At 36.8% G+C, this 22,706-nt stretch overlaps 1 protein-coding gene across 2 annotated transcripts in view; it reads right to left on the bottom strand.

Moving 5' to 3' along the window:
- The window catches only part of MYO16 (myosin XVI), a 345,270-nt gene that overhangs the window by 86,360 nt on the left and 236,204 nt on the right, over positions 1 to 22,706 (bottom strand). For both annotated transcript variants that reach the window (XM_052705804.1, XM_052705803.1), the window contains exons 21-23: positions 15,178 to 15,250; positions 5,911 to 6,063; positions 5,132 to 5,332 (exon numbers count right to left, since the gene is read on the bottom strand). In XM_052705804.1, the coding sequence (XP_052561764.1) occupies positions 5,132 to 5,332; positions 5,911 to 6,063; positions 15,178 to 15,250 (427 nt within the window). The remainder of the gene's footprint in view (positions 1 to 5,131; positions 5,333 to 5,910; positions 6,064 to 15,177; positions 15,251 to 22,706) is intronic.

Genomic DNA, 22,706 nt, shown 5'->3' with positions numbered 1-22,706 from the left:
AAGCACCTAGAAATTCAGTATTATACATTTTCAGTAGTTTCAGACAATGATTAAATGTATTGATCAATTGCACCCCCAAAATACCTATTTCCTCCAGGCAGGCCCAGTGAGAAGCAGCAGGGAACACCTACGTTTACACCAGGCAGTAGAAACAAAGCAATAACCTCTACAAGCAGATTTTTTTCCAGAAGAGATCAGACTGCTGGTGTTCAGGGCAATATGTAAAACAACTTTCAGATAAAGGCTTCCACGAGAATTTTTAGTCTTACAAAACCTAAATCATTCTTTTCTACCTTCTGCCTGAACTGAACAGATAAGCATTTGTCTTAGAGCACTTGGATACCAAGACATTAAAGGGCTCTTAGAAGAGACTTGCAATATATCAAGGCATTGTAGGATTCTGTTCAGCTGCAAAATTAAAACTAGGAGATAAAGTAAAATACTTGATATTATCAAGTGCTATTATTCTCAGTAGCCTTTGCTAAGCATGTCATCGTGGAGTTAACTACTGTATCATAGTGCTCCTGCAGATAAAGGCAGATACAGTGTTGTGCAGGCATAAGAATAAAATTCAAGAGAAACGAAGAAAGATTTATTTGCTTCCTTCCACAGGATGGTTCTGTCACATTTGTGTAATATAGTATTCTCTCTTGGCCTTTCACTGAAAAATCTTACTCACTGATCTCTTCTGTGTGCAGAAGCTTACTTGTGCATGTTGTTTTCCTTTTCTATCCCACTTTTTCCATTCCAAAGCAGTCAAGAGTATATGAAAAAAAAAACAACTAAGGGCTCTCTGAAAGGTATCATACATAGAGATTTTCTTTAAGCACTGTTTGTCTAGAAAATCAAGCATGGATTCCAAATTTCGTGTTGTTATCCCTTACATATTACTCAGAGCTTCTTCCCCATACTCCTTCCTGGATTCAATTTGATTCTGGGTCTTTCCTGACCATTATCTCTACTTCTCTTAGTACTGCCTGTTCTGAAATAATATAAGGCTAATTAGGCTTGGAACAATAGTATGGGATGTGCAGCCCTTGGGAAGGCTACTGAGCATAAAGCATAAGGGAACAGGCGATACTTCACAATGCATAAAAATAATCAATCAAAAATACGTGATAGTGGAAAACAAAGAGAACTTTCCTATGACTATCCTAAGATAAAATACTGATGTATCAACATGTCAGTTGTCTTCAAGATTGCACAGACACTTTTGCATCAGTTATAACTTCCTCGTAATATAAGGCTAGAGATACTGGTATTGTTCACGAAAGACTGCCATCTCAATTAAATATCAAATGGCAGGTCACTTCAGTAAGGCAGCACTTTTAATAGCTGCTTTTTCCAATATAACTGCACATGTGAGCTGCTTAAATAGCTACTGTAATGGTAGCTACCTGTGTTAATACATCAGAATCCAGTTCTTTTTGGAGATATAGCTACATACATAACCTGTTGAAAAGGAGCCTATACCAGATCCATCTTGGAACATTAACTTTTTTTTTGCTGCAGATGTCACAGTTTCACATTGACTGTGAACTACAAAGCAGTTAAAAGTTTTGTTACCTAGGGGAAATCAGGCTGTCTGCCCTCACCTTCTGTTAGACATAAAGCCTACATTCAGTGTTACTTCCACAAACAGTAACACAGAGCCACTGCTTGAATACAAATGATTGAGACTAGAAATGAAGAATTTTGACTACCTGCCACATTTTACTGGTAAATCTTCTTCTACCCTCTGTGTCTGGTTCATCTTTCAGCTATACTCATGTAAATATTGAAAAGCTTTACCAAGTTAATGGTGTTACAATCAGAGAAAAAATTGCTATAAGTGAAAATAAAATCCTCCCTGTTGTGAATTTGGGGATTTCTGAAGGTAACAATACAGAGGAAAACTGTTCCATACCAAACTTGTTTAAACTCATTTAATTGCTATCAGACTACAAAAAATGAGTACCAAAACATGTCAAATTATACTGTCACTTCATATATGAAATTCTTATTTTTGAATGCCAATAAAACTTGATGTATTTAAAGTCTGATCTTTTAACAAATTCTTTTAAACATAAATCACAGATAACATATAAAATACGTACAACACATAGTAATAGCGCAATCTCAAGAACAGCATCAGTAGTTTTAAATACTTGGTTTCTTAAAATTCAACTGAGCAAGATGTAGCCATTGATTAAAAAAAAAATACATGTAAGGAATCATTTAGTTGAACAGTGCTATCATAAGATTTTACGTAAATTCCTATCATAAATCCAGGGAAATTGCAACCAGTGATAGCTCAATAAGAGTTCCATGACATAGGAAAAGTACAACTGTCTTTAAAGACAGTTTTGGAATTGCTCAGTCACTGTTAAAGTAGGGGCTGTTAAGCGCTTGCACAGGAACTCTTCTCTTTTGGCAGTGACATGAACATTTTAATGCCATACGGTTGCAAAGTACAACCTGACAGTCTGGCATAGCTCCTAGGCTAATGTAAACTGAAGGATCTCCACTGACTTCAAAAGAATGTGTGAATTTATATTACTTGAAAAGCCATCTATTTATTCATAATTTTAGATTAAATGTTATTACTATTATTAGAAAAGGTCAAACCAAGAGTCTATGTAACAAAAGAAAAAAATGTAAACAACCATGCAAGGATAAAACACACATTAATGAAAAGTGTACTCCGGACCACTCACAGTTTAAGTTTCAGAACCTGACACCTGAAACTTCAACATTAATAAATGTTCCTACCCAGTCCTTCTTTCCAAAGTAAGAAAACTTTCATTTTCAAGAAATGTGCTTATTGCTGTGACTGTGATATTAATACGGATGCCTTGCTGCTGCTTTCTTATCAGTTCTCTGGTGCATGGAAGCTTTTTAGAACTGCCTTGACAAATTTGGATAATCACAACACAACTATAAGAAAATATATTTACCTAAGAACTACAGAACACAATTACAAAGAAATTTAGACATCTAGTGCCGTTTGTTAGCTCTTCACTCTATCACCTTAAGCGCTAATAAATGTCACAAAACATTCATTGCACTGTTATCTAACTCTGTCTCAGTAGCAGAGGTATTCAAATCATTTACCTTTGGCAAATAATTTGGGCCTAAGTAGAAGGCCTCATGATGAAAGTAGAGCCACCAGGGAGATATTCAGACTATTTAGGTTAAGAATTTAAGTACTGCCCAAATACTCTTTATCCTTTCCATAATGACCATAGTTCTATCATTGGCCAGGAACAAATTTGCCTGCGTCAGAACATCACTGCTGCCAAGTGAGAGCCACAAAATAGACCTTTCCATATATATTTCAATATATTGCTGCAAAAGACAAATCTGGTCAAAGAAGCCAAGCATGTACAGCCCTATTTCTCATCTCTCTGGACAGCTCAGGGGACATAATGTTTCCTAGAGATATGACAGAGCCAGCAAGTCTTATTTTGGAGGCAAGTCTTGAACTTATCTCCCAAAGAGTACCCACTGCCAATAGTCAGTAGCATAAATCTGTTCCACCTAACTATTTGTCATAGCAGAAAGTGTTATCAACCTTTAGCACCACAGATGAGAGCTATTTTTCTTTTGTTCTTATCCTCGCAAGAGCTCACTTCTGAATCCAAACTGATATTTTAGCAGCATACTGGAAAAACTCCCAGCATTTGCTACATGGACAATCACATGAAGGTAAGGTTGCTCTAATTACCTTTCAGAGAAAGGAGCAGAAAAGCTGTAACACTTGGTTTTAGCATTGTAATATGTATTCCAATCAAAAGACTTTATTATAATTGCCCTGTTTCTTGCTCACTGAACTCAATTCTTCTGTCTCTTGCTTAGGTAAAGAGAGGAGCACCCAGGTGTCAGTTGTTTGGTTGAGCTGAAGTACCTGCAGTGTCCATGTGGCTTCTGAAGCGATTACTTAAGAGGTCACATAGCACTACTCTGTCATGAAAAAGCCAGATTCTGCAGGCTTTCCTGAGTTCTTGGGTTTTTAAAGTCACCTAATATGCAAAGTCATCAACCAATAGCAAGTACATTCATATTTATGAACAACACAGTGCATGTGATCACAATATTGTAGATCCTACACATATCAGCTGAACACAGATTCTCAATTTGACAGGCACAAAGCTTGTACAGGATTCCATCAGTGAAGAGACAGCTCATGGAATCACTGCTTAAGACTTGGAGAGTATGAAAGAACACAGTGCTTGTTTCAGATGTTTGTTCAAATGTAAGGACTGATTCCTGCAACTTTCAATTTATATTCTCACCTGACTTAATTGGAAATTTTTTAAAAGAGGTAGCAGAGAACTCCAATTTATTATGCCTCTACTATTTTGTTAGCTTATTTCAAATACTATGCCTAGAACAGAGAGAAGTGGCAGCACATCATATTAAGTATAGCAGGAGCGACCTGTCAGATTATAAAAAAAAATTAAATGTATAACTATTTCACTTGATTATGGCCACAGGTCATTGTGGAGGGAATGTGAAAATGGGAAAGTATTGGAAAGAAAAGGGTAAGAGGCCTATCTAACAAAACTGATTGTGCTTTTGCCATCAACAGTGACAAACATTCATCTTGTTTCACAGACAGATTGAGAGACATAGCAATGTTCTGAGATTTCAATGGAAAAAAGAGAGAGAAAAAAAGATATTTTAGTTAGATTAGCAACAAAATATGCATTTTTTTCTTGAACCAGATTCATACTGGTATCCATGGTACCTATAAATACAGCACAGGATCTGCAAAGAACATTTACTGCTCTGAAATAACTTCGGAAAGCAAAGTAAAAACCAACTAAAAGAGGATTAAACATTTATGCAAGATACTGCAATTTCCCCTCTTCCTAATGAAGCAGTGAAGACACAATTTAGGAGTTGGAGTTATGTAGACACAATTCTGCTAAAAACAGGCCTGCTCAACACATACCCATTCTGTAACACTACTAGAAAACACCATAGGGGTGTTTACTGATTCTATACACGTATTGCATTGATACTAAGCTGTAGCCTGAAAATTTATCATTAAAAAGTGAATTGTTATTTACAACCAGATGTTGGACAGCCCTTGCAGAATTTACTCTTTTTCACAAACTGTGTGTAACCAATCACTCAAAGAACTTACCCGGCCAGCATAATGCATAACAGTGAAGGTAGAGCCCTGTTCCTTTGGTGCAAGGTTGCCATTTCCATCTTTTGTGGAGGAATACACTGTATTTGTGTCTGATGTATCCAGGTAAGACTGAATCCGTTTAGAAAGACTCTGTTCCACTGACCAATTAGATTGGCTTTCTTCATCTAGCATTGACAAAAAGCCTGACGGTTTCTGAAATGAAAAATAGACTTTTCTGTTTTTATGCAGCAGAATTCGTTGCTTGTGAAATAAAACAGCTTGTAATTTAGCAGGATACACATGTAACACATCATCTTATGGAAAGGAAAGGAAAAAAAACCCAACAATATAAATATTCTGTTAAGTCTCCAAAAGATAACTCTGCAATAAACTCAGGGAATAATATTTCATTTGTCAAAAATGATAATCATTGCTGATCTTTTAGGAAACTGATCGGGCTATGTTCTTGTTAGAAATTTTACACCAAAAAGTAGCTCCAGGCACAAAGAAAACTGCTGAAGTCACAGCAGAGACTGGTCAGTACTATAGCTGCATCCAGAATACAGCAGGATACGCAGATACTACAAGTGAATCCATGTGGGCAACGACTTTCTGTTACGTCTTCTTCAACCCTAGATTGTTACAAAGCTGTTAGCCCTCAAGTTTTAAGAGCAGATATAATGACCACAGACTTTCTCAATAAACCAGAAAATACAGCAAAGCGTTGTATTAATCTGTGTTGTGGAGTATGTATATAAATACAAATGATATAAAGTGAATCTGAAGACTACCTGAAAGAAAAAATCCAAGGCTGCAGTATGGTTTCCTGGAGAGTACACAGTTTCTATGGTAACTCCTTCTTGTACACATTCTGTTTGCTCTTGTAGGAAAAGCACTTCATTGATATACTGATGTATCTTCTCATTGGTCATATTGATGCACAGCTATTGCAAAACAAAGAAAACATAAAGATTAGAAGTCTACTGGATAATTAATTGGTGTAGGGTTTACTGTACATCTAATATTAAATTTGATGAAACATCATTTCACAACATATTATCTCTCTGTAGACCACAGATTAGGAAGACCCTAGGGAAATTTACATTTTAACAGCTATTAGTATTATACTGGGAATAAACAGTTTTCTGTCTGCATAGATCACTGCGAATTCCTCATAAGAATCATCAAATACCACCCCTAACAAACAGTGCAAATTTATTCTAATTCCATTGATTGAAGTAGAGCAACTCTAAGTATAAACTGTTATGCTCAATGTTCCTCTGCTGTATATATTCAGGGAGACTATGCAGATGCAATGTGCTTTTTGAAAAATAAATAAATAAATAAAAAAAATTACACATTTGCTTAAGATCCCGATTATGTAATTATTTTAGTATTAGCAAATATGTTCAAACCCTGCTTCCACATAGAAGAGCACCAGAACTCACTGGGTTTTGTTCAAATAGACCATATAAAACACCTAGCAAAATTTTACTAGATGACTCCCTCCATTTTATTGATATTCTAAGGGAAAGTTGGCAAGAAGACAGTCTTCAATAGAAAAGTTCAAAGTCTGTGAAGATAAATAATATAAAAAACTCTCAAATATTTACTTTGATTGCCTTTTAAGACTTTAGTGACACTTTTCTAAAATAAATAGTTCAAATTGTTTCCATTTACCAATAGGTGAGGCTTCAATCAGCTTATTCTGGAACCTTCTGTACTTTATTCGAAGTTCATAATCTTCAAAGTTTAATAACTTTGTTGAATAAATCTTAAACTATTTTATTTATATTAAAATGGAAATTCTAGTGGGAAATTCTAAAATCTCCTCCAATGGTGTATTAACTATCACTACGAAATTAAGAAAACAGAAACTCAGAGGGTTGGAAGACACTTTGTATGAGGAATGATGGAAGGAACGTCTGCACAAAGTCTCTTTTAACATTAAACCAGTCACATATTTGTTTTGGCCATAAGCTAGACCTTCCATGAACAAATTGTAAAAAATTAATTCCACCAGCAAGACATGTTAAAAATATGAAACATTTAGATCAAGCATAAATATACAGGCTTAAAAAAAAACAGGTAAGGGAAAGACAATGAGAAAAGAATTATAGCTGCCTGAGTTTTCCATCAGCTCCTCATGCTAGAATAGCCACCTTGCATTTGTTCTACAATGAAGTAGGCCACTGTCAGTAACTATAAGAAGAAATAGAACAAGAAACACATTTCGTAACCAAATGTCTGTTACTAATTGTCTTTACCAATGCATGAAAGTGAAGACAAAAGACAGCTTCAAATAATAACACTGTTTTTTAAAAGCAGGATTTTTGTCTTATTTTGTTAACTCTGAAAGTATAAAATTGATTTATATTATTCAATTATTTAATGGAAGGAGAAAGCTTTTTAAATTTTGTGTCAGGCAAACATATGCTTTGCCGCTTGCTTCCCAAATTCAAATTCTAGTTCCAAAATCTCTTCAGAAGACTCTTAGCATTACTTTAGAAAACATGTATAACATTACAAGCTTATACTTCACAGGACATGTAAAGCATTGACATGACACTTGCCATGTATATTTACAAATGAGATCTTTAGAGAGCAATTTAATTATTCCATTAATTAATTTTACCATAAGAGAAGCTGACAAAATCCCCATAAACTTATAAACTCACTGTTCTATCTAGCAGTGGTTGTGAGCAGCAGCTCTGCAGAATGAGCACCAGGAGTGCAGCCAACGGCTGCTGAAAAGCAAAACACTCTCACCATATAATTCCCCATTTCAATGTTTTATACATCCCACAGGAAAAAAGGTGATAAACTGCAGGTTCTAAATTAAATGCTTGAAACAAGTTGCTGTAACAGTTAAAGCAGATGAAATGTAGAAATTTGATGAAAATGAACACAGCTACCTTTGCTAACTCATCTTCTTTTGGTCTGTCACATGAGGTTTATAAAATAATGACATGTTTCCTGTCCAAAGAAAAATTGAGAAAAGCACATGTACTTAATGTCACCCATGCAAACTAGATGGAAATGTAGCAGTAATGATTTTTTTCCCAAAATAAATGTTGTGGGAGTACCTCTAAGCACTGTACACTTACTTAACGTTATGGAGTTACTCAGCATTACCAATGATGCTTCTTGTCATTAAATATGCTTATACTACGCTTTGCATGCTTTTAATTGTCTCCATTGTATGTTTCTTCACTAGAAACCTTCTGTTCCACTTTCCTTTCTAATCCTAACTCACTGTCATGTGTAGGTGGGAAAAAAACCCACACAATATATGTGTCAGAGTCTTCATTAAAAGGTACCTCTAAGATATTGAAAGAAAACAAAAAAAAGCAAAAAGGTCAAGTTCAAGTCTTTAAACTGAACTTGAAGTAGCATGCAAATTGCAGTATTTGGGAAAAAAAAATGGAGTGCCATCTGGTAAAACTGGTAGACTTTCACTACATTAACTTAACCTCTCTTCCTTTACCGCATTTGGCAGCATACTCAAAACTAAAATTAAGGTAGAAAATTATACTGTGCTCCAAAGTCTGAAAAGCAACTATCATTAATGTTTTGGAGTTTTTTTTGTTTGTTTGCTTTTGTTTTTGTTTCCTTGCTTCTCACTGTATAGAAAATAACATCTGAAAAAGCATAGCAAAAAAAAGAAAAAAAATGGAGAAACCAGTGGGGGACCAATGGATGTAAACATCTCCTACAAAGCTTGCTTACATCCTTCCTTGTGCAGAAGGATTAGCTCACTCAAGGGATGTATATTAAGAGCACTGAGTAAAGCTTACCCCTGTCATATCAACTCATCCACCAGAATGTATTTTTTTGGCCAAGACAATGGAATTATGACAGCAAGTTTAATTTGTAAAGACGTGCTCCAGCTTTTCACAAAAACATGATTCTGAGATAATGGAAGGCTGAATCAACTTCTCAACTTCTGTTTACTAAGAACAGATACAGAAAATATTTTTAGATTGCCTAAAGGTAGGCAATCACTCATTTCTCAGAAGTATATTGGTTACTATTCCCTCTTGTATCTACTACTTTAAGAGAAAAAAAACATATATAGATACATATATATACACGCATCTCTTTTGTCTTTTACTACTTTGTGCAACAGTTTCTGGATTTCCACAGCTTTTATGCAGAGTACCAATTAGAATAATTTTAATGAATGTATAACACTAGAAATTATCACTTTTCTTCCTTTGTTTTTTAGAACCTAATACAGAATTCTTGTGTTCCATGCAGAATCAGCACAAACTCATAGTGCTTCTGACTCTATCAGAAGAACTTGATTTCACAGAGAATTTATGTTATCTTGGGCAGCCTGGTCTAGTATCAGATACAGAGGTTGGTGGCCCCGCATGTGGCAGGGGTTTGGAACTTGATGATCCTCGACGTCCCTTCCAACCCAAGCCATTCTATGATTCTATGACAGTGCTACAAAGTTCAGCCTGAAAGTAATGCCTTCTATTAATTTCCAGAGAAACTGCAACAGATATAAAGAGCACAATAACATTGTTTGATAAAGCAGATTATCAGCGAAAAATCACTCTTTTTCAACATTTTCACTACCATTAGCTATGCATTTTCACCAGCAACAAACAAGAGCCTGTATGCCACAGTCACAAAAAACTGCACCAGTGGAGATGACCCACCATTGCTGTCACCATTGCTGAAGCACACTGCCCACCACCTCACTGTACTCACATCCATTGTTTGGTCTCCAGAAACGTTCAGCAAGCATCAGTGAATGACAGTGGATGCCATTCTTCCCACATGGAGGAATTCAGCAGCACACCTTTGCTCCACCTTCACTTCCATGTCAGACACCACTGTCAGATCGCCCCTCTGCTGCCATCTTTCACACGGCAACAACATGTAATGGAATATTGGTGGGAAGGCTCTGCCTCTACTGCCATACCACCAACATCTGTCCCTGACATTGTGGGCCAACATAATAAAATAGAGAACATTACATTCAGAGCAACCCTCATATATTAAAATTTTGTTATGTATATTTGCTACCTGAAAGTCCTTCCACAAGAAAGAGTCTGTAAAGCTCTTCCGTAAAGGATAAAATTTCAGTACAAACTGGAATATACATCCACCTGATTACGAACACACAAGAATATTAAACAAGCAAGGAACTAATAAGATAATAACAGTTCTTTATTTGAAGGAATCTGGACTTAGACATCCACACCACTTTTTCCCTCCTACTGCTGGTCATGAATACTGCTGTAATGGGATCAATGGGGTGCTGCTGTGAAAAAGCAAGAAGCCAGTTAAGAAAAGACCTTGGGCAGCATTTCCCCTATCTCCCTGTCTGGGAGTCTAAATTTATAGATAAAGGATTTTATTTTCAGCCTCACCGTTTCTACTGTAAAAGAAAAAAGAAAACATAATAATAATAATAATAAAAAGGAGCATTTTAATGTCAGGTACAAGTCAGTGAGCATACTGAGGTAGCCAACTTTAAAAAAGACTAACACTGATTTTCCAGTGGCTTTCTGTGGCACTGGGCAGATAAGCATCCTGCCCAAATGAAACAAATGTGAGTAGAATGAAAAAAGTACAAAGAGACTGACGGGGAACAAGACTACAACATGACAAAAGCCACAAGGAGTGAAAGACTGTCAGAAACTGGGTCGGGGAATAAATTATAGCACAGGGTTGTAAGGCCCCTGAGGGCACTAATTCTTATGGTCCTGCTCAGTTTCCTCTGGGCCCCTCCCCATGTCTGTGTCCTGTATCTGTCCTAGAGGCCCCATGGCAGTGCCAGTTTCCAGACATGTCTTTAACTGCTCCTGATGGGACCCGAGCCCTGACTTGCTGCTTGCTGCCTCACTGCTCATGATGGTCCCAGTTACTGATCCTGGCTCTGCCCACCATGATCAGACCATGCATGACAGTGACCATTATGATGGGCATGACAGGTTCACTGGACAGGGCAGCTGGCTCTTGCTGTTTTCTGGCAGGGATAATAAAGCCTTCCTGCGCATGAAGGCTAGCTGGACCACAATTTTATTCCTCAGGAGAGCTAACACCAAATAAGATTTATTTTTCTGTATAAAATTAGATATTGAATTGTGTTTCAGATTGCCTCAATGCAGACACTTGCGTACTGACCTCCCATCTGCTATCACTGAGACTGTAATGACCATAGGAATGTTAATTTATGTAACTTTTACCTATTCATGTCTACCTATCTCTGTAATAGGCAACATGAACTTATATTTAGATAGCTAGAAAAAGGCTTATGGATGAGGAAAAGTAATTTATTTTAAAAATTATTTCATTATGACTGATTTGGCTAGAGAAGGTGACATGACAAAATCAAATGAAGTCTCAGCAAAGTTAAGTAATTATTTAAAAGACTTTCTAAACCTAGTAATAAACGCAGGCCAAAATTCATGTGAACACAGCTGGACTGTAGAAGCTTTTTTGCCTCACTGTAGTGACTCTGAAGTGGTGAAGTCTTGAGTGGAGCAGGCAACGCACTGTGCTCTAGGAGCCAGCTGACCACTACGGTAAAATGAATACAGCACTGAGCTGCCACATGAGACACACTTCTCTACTACTGAACACACTTTAATAGGCATAGAGTTGAATGAAAGTCAAGAGACACTTGACTGTCTCAGTCCTGACTCAGGTAAATCACTTACATTTCCTGTAAAAAAGAGGTTACAGGTTTTTCCGCAATTCATAAGAGGTCTACAGATGAAAAAGACCGTTCAAGAGCTAAATACATTACTTAGCAAAAGCTAAATATTTTTTCAGTTTATCACTTGATTTGGACAACAGAGAGGAAATACTCTATTAGAGCCTATTTTACTTAACTGCATTATTGTTTTTTTATAATCTTCCACAATTACAGATCTTGATTACTCTGAGTTTACATGTGAGAAAGATGTGCTACTCTTTCTACTTTACCATCTGGTCCTTCTGATATAATAAACATAGAAAGAATTAGGGGAAAATGATGCGGACAACTTCATCCACCTTCTCTCCTGCTTACGGCTTATATTCATTTGCCATGAGTTCATTTGTATTCTCTTGCAGTCAGAGAACACAGTGCCATAATGGTATAAAGAACACAGCAGCATTCCTTATCTGATTATTTGGAGTTGTGCTGTGAAGGACTATGGATAAGATCTAATCTAGCTTTAAACATTATCAGAAGAGCAGAAGACATTTTCTACTTCTAAAGAAGTGCAAATTAAACAGAAAAAAAAAAGCAGTTGCTCTCAAATAAGGGTCCTAAAAAACCACCGAAAACTGACATTGCTGTTTCCTGAAATGACTGCAACATATCTGACCAGAGAATCAAAGAAAGAATGGTGTAAGCTGGAAGGAACCTTTGAAGATGATCTGGTTCAGTCTTTCTGCTCAACAAGAGTTACCTAGAACAGGTTGTCCAGGACCATGTCCAGATGGTTTTCAGTGTGTCCAAGGAGAAGACCTCATCAGCTCATAAGAGCTTCCTGGGTTTCAGAGGGAGCCTCCTGCGCACATGGCCTTTTGTCTTGGCATTGGGCAGCACTGAGGAAAGCCTAGCTCCAACCTCTTTGCACTCTCCCTTTAGGTATTTGTATATTTTGCTGAGATCTTCCTGAGCCCTCACCAGGCTGAGCAGTCCCAGCTCTCTCACCTCTCACAGGAGAGGTGCTCCAGTCCCTTCGTCATCCTCTTAGCTCTTCGTTGGCTTATTTTAAATGTTCTATTAGCATGTCTACCAACTGACCTGAATTGAGTCACCAGAAAGATTCACACATCTTGGAACATCCCCAGATTGCAGCAATCACGGGTTTTTATTCCTTCTTAAAAAAATATTATGACTATTTTCATGAAAGCGGACGAACAGAATGCCTTGTCTTACACTAATTTGAAACGAAAGAATTTCTGCCAAATTACTTTTGCAGTGCCATTTTAAAATATGTTAATCTAAATGTAATGAAAAAATAATTTTTACAGCTCCTACTCTGTTCAGCTGCTACTCCCATTTTACTGTTAACGTTCTGCAATCACAGGCCTTGACACTGGACGTGTTTGCAGACATGATGCAGTGCTTTGCATGAGGACCATATCTGGGCTGCAAGCCTGTTTATCAACAGAGTTAACTAGTCCAGGCAGGATACTGAGCGAGGCTAGACTGCTGCACAGCTCCTGAGTGCAGGCAGTTTGCAGTATGTGTGTCCGCGTGATTACATTGCGCCATGTGGAGATACAATCTGCTTCCGTTTGCTGATAGGTTGCTGATACTGCAACCTATCGCTTCAGGAATCTGATGTGTTAACCACACTACAGAGTTGATATGAAAATGAACTTTGTAATTCCCTCACCACCATTCTGTCTTTTAAGGAATGCAATTCACTAGTTTCTGATTTAATGACCCATACTGTTACTCAGTATTACTCAATAAAACCCACTCAGTCCAATTGGGGGGACAGTCAGTGTCTCCTGATACATACTTGTTTACTAACAAAATACAATAACAATTCACAGTTGACTTTGAAATTACCACGTTCACCATGTAGAAATACGAAAACTACTTTTACTCATTTTCCTGTTGGGCTCATGTTAAGCAACATCTGCAGTTGCTAAGCAGAAAATGATTTATTTTTGAAAGAATTCATGGTATTTTTTGTGATATCAGTCACAGAAGTTGCATGTATTTCATGACAGAAAACAATGCAGAAAAGAGTCAGTGAAAAGAAAAACAAAAAGTCAGTAAGTCTCAAGATGCACTACTCTCTTCTGAAATTCTAGAATGTCTGGAATATTTTATCCTTGTTAATCATTAGGTTTTATCACAGAATCACAGAATCGTAGGGGTTGGAAAGGACCTCCAGAGATTATCAAGTCCAACTGCTGAGATTATGGGATTAGTTTTGAGTGGACATATCCTCAGTCTATCAAGATGTTTTCTATTTTTCATTTTATATTTGCCCCCAAATAAGATATTCTCACTGAATGGATATGGCTATGGATATTGGCAATCATCTTTAGGCCAGCAAAGCTTTCAAGCTAGGCAGAACTGTAACAGCAAAAAAAGTTTTGCGAGAGGGGAACTGGAAATATGTTATTGTATTCTTAAATGTTACTTTGAAGACAAAGGTAAACTCACCTTTTTGTGTTTTCAGATTTTTGGAAACTACATCCATGTAAATATGCTAGACATACTGAACTGATATGGCACGATGACACCCATATCATGAGAAAGTTGAGCCATAAAACAATGGATTAACTGAAACAAAGGGGCAAATTCTAATTTCAAACAATAAGAGGTCCTTTGTTTTCTTCTTTCTACTGCTCTGATTTTCTTCTGCTGTGTAACTGAATGAACAACAAAAACTTACACATCTCTTACAGCATGCAGTGTACAGTTGCTAATGTCCTCTGGAATATGCACTCGACAAGAGCTTTGTTGATCAGAGAGTAGCGTTAAAGGCAAGGAGGATCCAGTTTTCAAAAAGATATTTCATACTTAAAGGATTTTCAGGTATTCATTCAGCTAAAGTTTAATTTATTTTCCATGGATGTAATTCAACTTTTAAAGTCTTATTTTGAAAAGTCACAAAGAGATGCATCTGCCAGTAACAGCACTTCAAAGAATGAAGCATTGTCATTCTTTTCTTTTTTATCTGAGGCATCTGAAGACTTTTTGGTCTTCATCTCAATCCAGTCTATTTTCCTCCTACTCGCTGACCCAGCAGAAGGATCGCTTTCACAAGCGTGAAAATAGACAGCACTAACTACTCTCCTCAGGTTGTCTTTCAGTGCTGATACTACCGCTCTTTCAAATCATTATGATAGATGTTTACCAGGTTATTTAAAATTATGAATAACGCTGTAACTCAACAAAGCCTGGGTTTTACTTCAAACCCATACATGAACACAGAGAAAAAAAAAAAAATTATGAACAGGTTTTTTCCTTCTTGAAATTTATTTTCTGATCAAAACATTTGTTTGGCTAAAAAAGAAACTTTATCTTTGTGGATGATGGACAGCTATAGTGAATTCAAAAAAACAAAGCTATTTACCTGCTCAAAAGTATTCCTTTGAAATTCTTCAAATCCAAAAATATCCAGAATTCCAATTTCAAATATCCGATCGCTGAAAAAAAAAAACAAAACAACAAAACACCACATATTATAAATAATAAGATTTCAAGCAAGAGAATAATATATGTGTTGTTCCTTACAAAAGTTTCTGCTCTAGCATGAAAACGGCCTTCATTTAAAAAAAAAAAAATGGTTTGAAGCACACATGCAGACTATATATACAACAGAATAAAAATTCTACTCACCATTCTCTCACATAAAAGATAAATAAAGTGTTGAGATTGTTTTAGTAACTGTCTTGTAAAATAAATTTGAAAAAGAATGGGAAAAAATGCTTAGTTTCTTCAAAATCCAGTTTCTAAAGATGTAGGTATCTATTCACTCAGATGAAGAACAGCCACTGAAGGGAAGTTTCTAAATTGTCTGAATGCACTCAGTCACTATTTTCAGTTTCTATTTCCTCAACAACCAGAACAACTCTACTGAATGCACATCAAGGGATCATTAAGTCAAAGTCCCATTTGCCAGAATCAAGCAGAGGATCTGAGCTCCACCTGCACAAGAGGTTACATCTCCCAGGAGAAAGAACAGTGAGGATTTTGGCATGAAGAGGACAGACATTTCTTCTCTGTATATGAAAAAAAGAACCTGTTGGCAGTGTACCTTATTTATCATACACCTCTATCAAGAAAATGGCTTTATTTTTGCCCAGTAAGGACTAGGATAGGATAGTCACCTAGGATTTAGATAAGGAAAATCGGAAATGGACAAAGGAGCTATTATTCTCTACTTAGTTAGGACTAAGATTGTCATCCAAATCTGAAGGAGAACTTAAGCCATTACAAGAGAAAAATGAATGTTTGGGATACCCTATTTCTTGCTTTAGAAGAATTTGAGAACTTTATATAACAATGCTGGGGTGACTGAGTCTGACTTTTTTCTTCATGTAACATTAAAGAGAGAAACACCTGTCAAAAGCAGGTTGTAGTTTCGCTATGAATGCAGTGTGAATTTCTTCAGGATGAAGTAATCTCCAAGTAAAATGAAAGACTTCCCATTATAGCCAATAGCTGTCTTGGAGAGGAGAAAAAAAGAAAAGCAAAAATCTTTCCATTCATGAGAAAGGAAATGGATGCCTTCTAAAGCAGATGAGTTTTCCTTTCTCTTTTACATCACAATTTGTAAATGTACGTACTATATGTAAATGCTTGCAGATGATATTGCAGCCTTCTGTTTCTGTGATCTACTTCCACATTTTTCCTCCATATTTCCTCTTTTAGATTTTTGTATATACCACATTATAGAAGAAAACAGAAAAAAAGATGATCCACTACTTAGTGCTTCATTACAGGTCTACTATAGTCAATATAAAATTACCATCAGTACCATTCACTTGGATCAGGATCCAGCAGCCCTGAAAGCAAATCCCATATAACATTCAAAACAGTAAAATAATAATAACATAAGAGTACTGCAAAACAGACTAGAAAGAAAATAACAAAAACAAAACAGTCCTTAGGGACTAGAAGAGCCTTCTTCAGAAACGATATCCATGAAGTTTGTCTTCATTTCTAAGGCGTTCAATGCACTACTCATTGTCACGAGACTGGTTATACACATAAATGTCAGACAATGAGAGCTGCGTAATAAATCTAGCCTACAATGACTTTATTGGGCAAGAGAGGTTATCGTGAGGTTGATTAGCCCCCAAGGAAATTTCTGCAACAAGAAGCATATAGATGTATCATTATCTCCTCTGAGTGTGATCTAAATGGTATGCAAAAAGGTAAGCCTTATTCTCAAGTGTTACTGATTAGATGGATGTACATTCCTCGTCTTAATGTGTTTTGAAAAAAACTTGTTCACTTTTATGAAAAAGGATTAGAAATTTTCAAAACAAACTACTTGTGAATAATGCTTGAAGACCAGAATTATCATGTTATTCAAAAAAGTTTTGGAAAAAAAAAAAGCGTGGAATTGCTTGGAATTTCAGATTACTTGATATGATTCCATTCTTTATTGTTTTGTTATTTAGCTATAACCTTTCATAGGAAAGTGTAACAGGAACTGCTGTGTAACACAGTAGCTGAAATACTGCTTTATATATCACAATTATTAGGATGTACTTAATATTGAAGGAACAGATCATCCCTTCTCTGTTTAATTCAGTGAATGGATTTGAGGTTGGATTGCTTACATCCCGGCTGAGTGCCATGACTGTTGTTTTGTCAAATCAGTCTTCCTGATTCTTTCTCAATAAATACGTAAGCATTTGCATAAGGAAGAGACCAAAACAAATTGATCTACAAAAACACTCTACATCAGGCAAAAAAACCAACACCACCCTTGTCCAAGTTTCTAGCACTCTCAGGGAAAGTGTATGATCTACTTCAAGTGATATTACTTATTAAAATTGTGGCATCTCTGAGAAACACTTTAATTTTCATGGAGATGTATCTACTTGACAGGAAAACATATCACCCTAATATTTTGTTGAACTCCACCTGATAAACTTGGCTGTGAAATGTTAGAAGATGTACACACTATATGAAAACCCTATCAACAGGGCAAATATAGAACAAGGAGCTGTCTCCACTAGGATGGTAATAATTTCTTCCTGTATCGTGACACTTATATGCAACATTTCACGAAGAATGACAGTAATTTTATGTACTGGAATATTCCCTATGAGGGGGATTTGAACTAGATTATCTTTAAGGTCCCTTGCAATCTATGCTTATGATTATTCTATGATTACGACTAACACTGCCCATATTTTGCAAATTAAATAGCAACAGACAGAGCAACATCAAAATTACACATTTTACAGTTACAAATTATTTTACTTTATTTTCTGTCTTCCCCTGTTTCATACTACCTTTCTCCTCAGACAGAGGGGTCCATATACAGTTTCTTGGCTATCTGTCAATCATATTAATTCTAAGAAAATTACTTTCTTTAAATTAAACATAGCAGAGATTCCCAAGGCAAAATAAAGCATGCATGATTCCTTGTTTAGAAATGAAAGAGCATGTCACTTGCGTCTAAAAGAGCAAGTATTAAAAACAGTATTTTTGTTCTGAAGAATTCCTTTATTTTACCCAATTTTTTATGATTGCTGAGCATCAATGACAATTGTCTTCACTATGTTTCAGACATTCAACATTTAATATGAGTAAGTAGAACAGTTAACATAAAATACTGGTGAGCAAACCTTCAGTTTCATGAGGTAATGTTCTGTACTTATTTAGAAGATAAGACAAGGTGACACTTCCATTTTATATGGACATGAAATTCAATTATTAAAATAGTAATTACTTTTACTGTATTATTATTATTATATCTTCTGGGATTTAACAATAATTTTTCACATAAAAATTAGAAGAACAGCACCTTGCCAATATTTGAAGACTGTTTCCATCTCTGACACAAGTACATAGCTGTGAATAGTTAAACGTACAGTGGATGCTGACCATACCTGATTTGATTTTCATGACTTACAAAATGGCCTTTCAGCCAAAAATACTTTACAATCTCTCTAGTTTTGCCTTTTTCTTCACAATGATTCTTGCTGTATATTAGCTCTTCATAGACTAGAAACAACCTTTGATCTTGTATGCGTAACAGTTGCATTATGAAGAAATGACATAAAAAGTCTTGGTAACTCCTAAAAACAACATACATATACAAAACATCCTGTACGAAGATCTAACATCTTAATGCACCTCTTGTCATTCATCATGAGGAACTTTCAAACTTTATGCCGTTCCTCATGTAGGTGAGTAGAATTCCCTTTACATAGTTCCGACCAATCATTTCAGTCAAGTCTGCAGCTTTGAAATGCATAGGGTTCGTTTCCATTGCTGCTTTTCATATTCTACCTACACAAGGCAGTGAGGTGCATTTGCTGAGGTTATATAATCTAAACCTTTTCATCTGCCTAGATATAAGGTTTCTTGTTCTTCCTCCAACTTCTGCTAGCAAGGAAGGAAGTGAGTAAGCTTATGTCTCATCTGGATAAACCAGAAGCAATACTGGCTAATGAGGAAGTATTTCTAGGATTAGATGGGATATATAGCCAAGCCTTCAACTGAGACCTGCTGCACTCAGGATCCTACCTAGACATCCTCAGTGCTCCACAGGGACAGAAGACACCTGCTGCCGTAAATGTGGCTCTTGAACAGTTCTATTCATGAGACAATAGCTTAATGTTCCCAGATGTAAAAGTTCTTCATCTCAAACAGTTACTAACAAACCAGACTTTTGAGAGTGATTTTTCTGAGTATTTTTTTTAAGATTCTGAGATTTTTGTGGAGACGGTGTAATTTCCAAATCACTCAGCCATTTTATTCAACAATTGTTGTTTTTCTTTTTAAATTACCATAACCAAGCATGAGATGTACAGATAAAGAGTAGTTGGGCACAGTGGAAAGAAACACTGACTCTTCATCTGACGGACATTTCTTTGAGCAACTTGACAGGTATGGCAGGAAATAAGATACATTTTTGCTAACTGTCTTAAGGTCCATAGTTCTCTCATTAGCAACACATTCACTTCCCTGGCTCTTTAAAGCAAAATTTGTTTTACACTTTAAAACATGGTGCTGTATTGTTCATTGAAACACTGGCAAAGACTCAGATTGAAGCAGATCTCAAAATATGATGCTACACACAACGTTGTACTCAATACTTTGTACTGTCCGTATGTTTTAAAGTTTCCCCTACCTCCACATATAAAGACAGTTCTCCTGTGGGCTCATATTCTGAATAGGAAATCTCTTTCTGTCCCTCCTGCATACTCAAGATCCTTCTACTGTGTTCAATAACAGATCAATAAAAATTTTAGTTTAGGCTCTGATTTTTTTCTTTAGCTGGGCAGACCTCTATTTCAGAAATATCTCACTCATGATCATACTATAAATCAGATGATGTGTATCAAGAATTTCGAGAATGGGACTCCTGAGATCTTTCCTTTACCCACATAAATGTTGCACAACTACTCTCTGGTAGTACTTGCATTTCACTGGGAATAAGATTACATAGTCAGAATACCGAAACTTTCAGAAAGTACAGATCCAGATATATTCTATATGCTTTATTTGAAACAGAAATCTATGGCTGACTTGGTAATACAGAGAGAGATTAGCTGAGTGCTAGCTTACTTTGCTTGCCTATAACATAGCACATTTATTGGCATTAACCCCATCTCCAGGGCACATAAGAAACTCTTTGCAAAATAAATAATAAAACATTGCACTTTCTACTTAATAGCAGATAAGGAACACAATATCTAGGTATTCTAAAGCAAATCTATGTAGTTAGCTCTTTTTTCATCAGAAAATAAAAATATATATCAAAAGAGTTCACGTGCATCCTTAAATCCTGAAGAATTTAAAGCCCTGGTACAGAATGCATCAGGCATTCTTAATGTCATCTAATGACATTGCATTACTACTGTTGGATCACTAGTTCGAACTTTCCTGAAGTGCAATCAAGTACTTTGGAATGCCATGTTTAGGCAACCCTGACTGCTCTAGCCCCTTTTAGCTACAAACTGGAAAATCAGGATACCTATTTCCACTCTCAGTGATATTTAGAAAGTCACAGCGGTCAGGTGACTGGAAAGAAGGATACCATCACATCTATTTTTAAGAAGGATAAAAAGGATGACCCAGGGTATTGCTGATCTGTCAGCATCACCTCTGCTGGGAAAGATCATGAAGCACATTCTCCTAGAAGCTATGCTAAGGCACATGGAAAACAGGGAGGTTATATGGGAGAACCAATACGGCTTCACCAAGTGTGAATCCTGATTGACCAATCTAGTAGCCTCCTGTGATGGTGCCACTGCATCAATGGACAAAGGAAGAGCCACTGATGTCATCTATCTGAACTTCAGTAAGGCCTTTGACACAGCTCCCCATGACATCCTTCTCTCCAAATTTGAAAGATATGGATTTGATGGGTGAACTTTCCAATGGATGACGAACTGCCTGCAGGATCAAGCCCAGAGAGTGTTGGTCAATGGCTCCATGTCTGGATCGAGATCAGTGACGAGTGGTGTCCTCCAAGGGTCAGTGCTGGAAACATTGCAGCTGTTTGTCTTCATCAATTATATTGACAGTGGTGGCAAGTGCATCCTCTGCAATTTTGTGGATGACACCAAGATGTGTGGTGGTCAACAGACCAGAGGGATGGGATGCCTCTGGCTTGGGACCTAGACAGGCTTGAGCAGTGTGCCAATAAGAATCTCATGAAGTTCAAAAAAGTTAAAAGAAAGGTCTTACACCTGGCTTGAGGCAAGACCCATTAACAATACAAACTGGGGGAAGAAAGGATAGAGCACAGCCCTGCCAAAAGGGACTTCGGGGCACTGGTGGATGGCAAGTTGGACATGAAACAGCAGTGTGCCTAAACAAGCCAGAAAGCCAACCATTCCCTGAGCTGCAACAAAAGAAGCAAGGCCAGCAGGTCAAAGGAGTGATCCTGCCCCTCTACTCCATGCTGTTAAGGCCTGACCTGGAGTACTGTGTGCAGATGTGGAGTCCTCAGTTCAGGAGAGATCTGTGGGAGTGTCTACAGGGGGATGGAACACCTCTCCTACAGGCTGAGGAGTCGTTCAGCCTGGAGAAGAGAAGGCTCCAAGGTGACTGGATAGTGGCTTTCAATATCTAAAGAGGAGTAACAAGACAGAAGGAGACAGACTCTTTAGCAGGGCATGTGCTGATAGGACAAGGGGAAATGGTTTCCAACTTAAAGAGGGTAGATGTAGGTTGGATATAATGAAAATTGTCTTTTACAGTGAGAGTGGTAAGGCACTGGAACAGGTTGCCCAAAGATGTGGTGGGCGCTTAGTCCCTAGAGATACTCAAGGCCAGATTCTGAGTAGCTTGATTAAGCTGTGGAATCAAACATGGATTCCTCTCCACTCCTCTTCAATCTAATGGTAATCATCATATTTACTTCACCCCAGATCAGCAACAAGCTATGTCATGGTAAATTGGAATCAATATTAACAACCAGATTCCAGTAGCTTTACCATAAAAGTTACAAACAAGTAACTACTTTACTCAAAATTTCAAGGTCGAATGTTATTTATTTAACAGGCACTAAGCCAGTAAACCTAATTTTACTGTTGCACAAATTCTCATGGATTTAGAAGGGAAGTAGAGTTAAGCTATCTCACAACAACAATAACAACAACAACAATATAATAATAACAAAGAGACAATAAGATAATGAAGAGATTAAAAAAAAAAAAAAAAAAAAAAGAAACAACAAAGAGATAAAAAGATAATAACAAAGAGAATTGAGCTAAAAACCTTATCCCTAATTTGTGATGAAGTCTTTATCCCATCTGGTAAGTAGCAACTGTGCAATTCTCCCACCAGGAAACAAAGCATGGCCTGAGATCTATCAGCTTTACTTAGCAACATTAGTTGGTAGTTTTGTTGGATCTTTAAGGTTTATTAAAACTGCATCAAACTGGAGATATAAGCTGCTAATTG

The sequence above is a fragment of the Tympanuchus pallidicinctus genome, unplaced genomic scaffold, assembly GCF_026119805.1.
Source record: "Tympanuchus pallidicinctus isolate F22 unplaced genomic scaffold, pur_lepc_1.0 scaffold6, whole genome shotgun sequence".
NCBI classification, from domain to species: Eukaryota; Metazoa; Chordata; class Aves; order Galliformes; family Phasianidae; genus Tympanuchus; species Tympanuchus pallidicinctus.
This window is presented reverse-complemented; position numbering and strand designations above follow the sequence as displayed.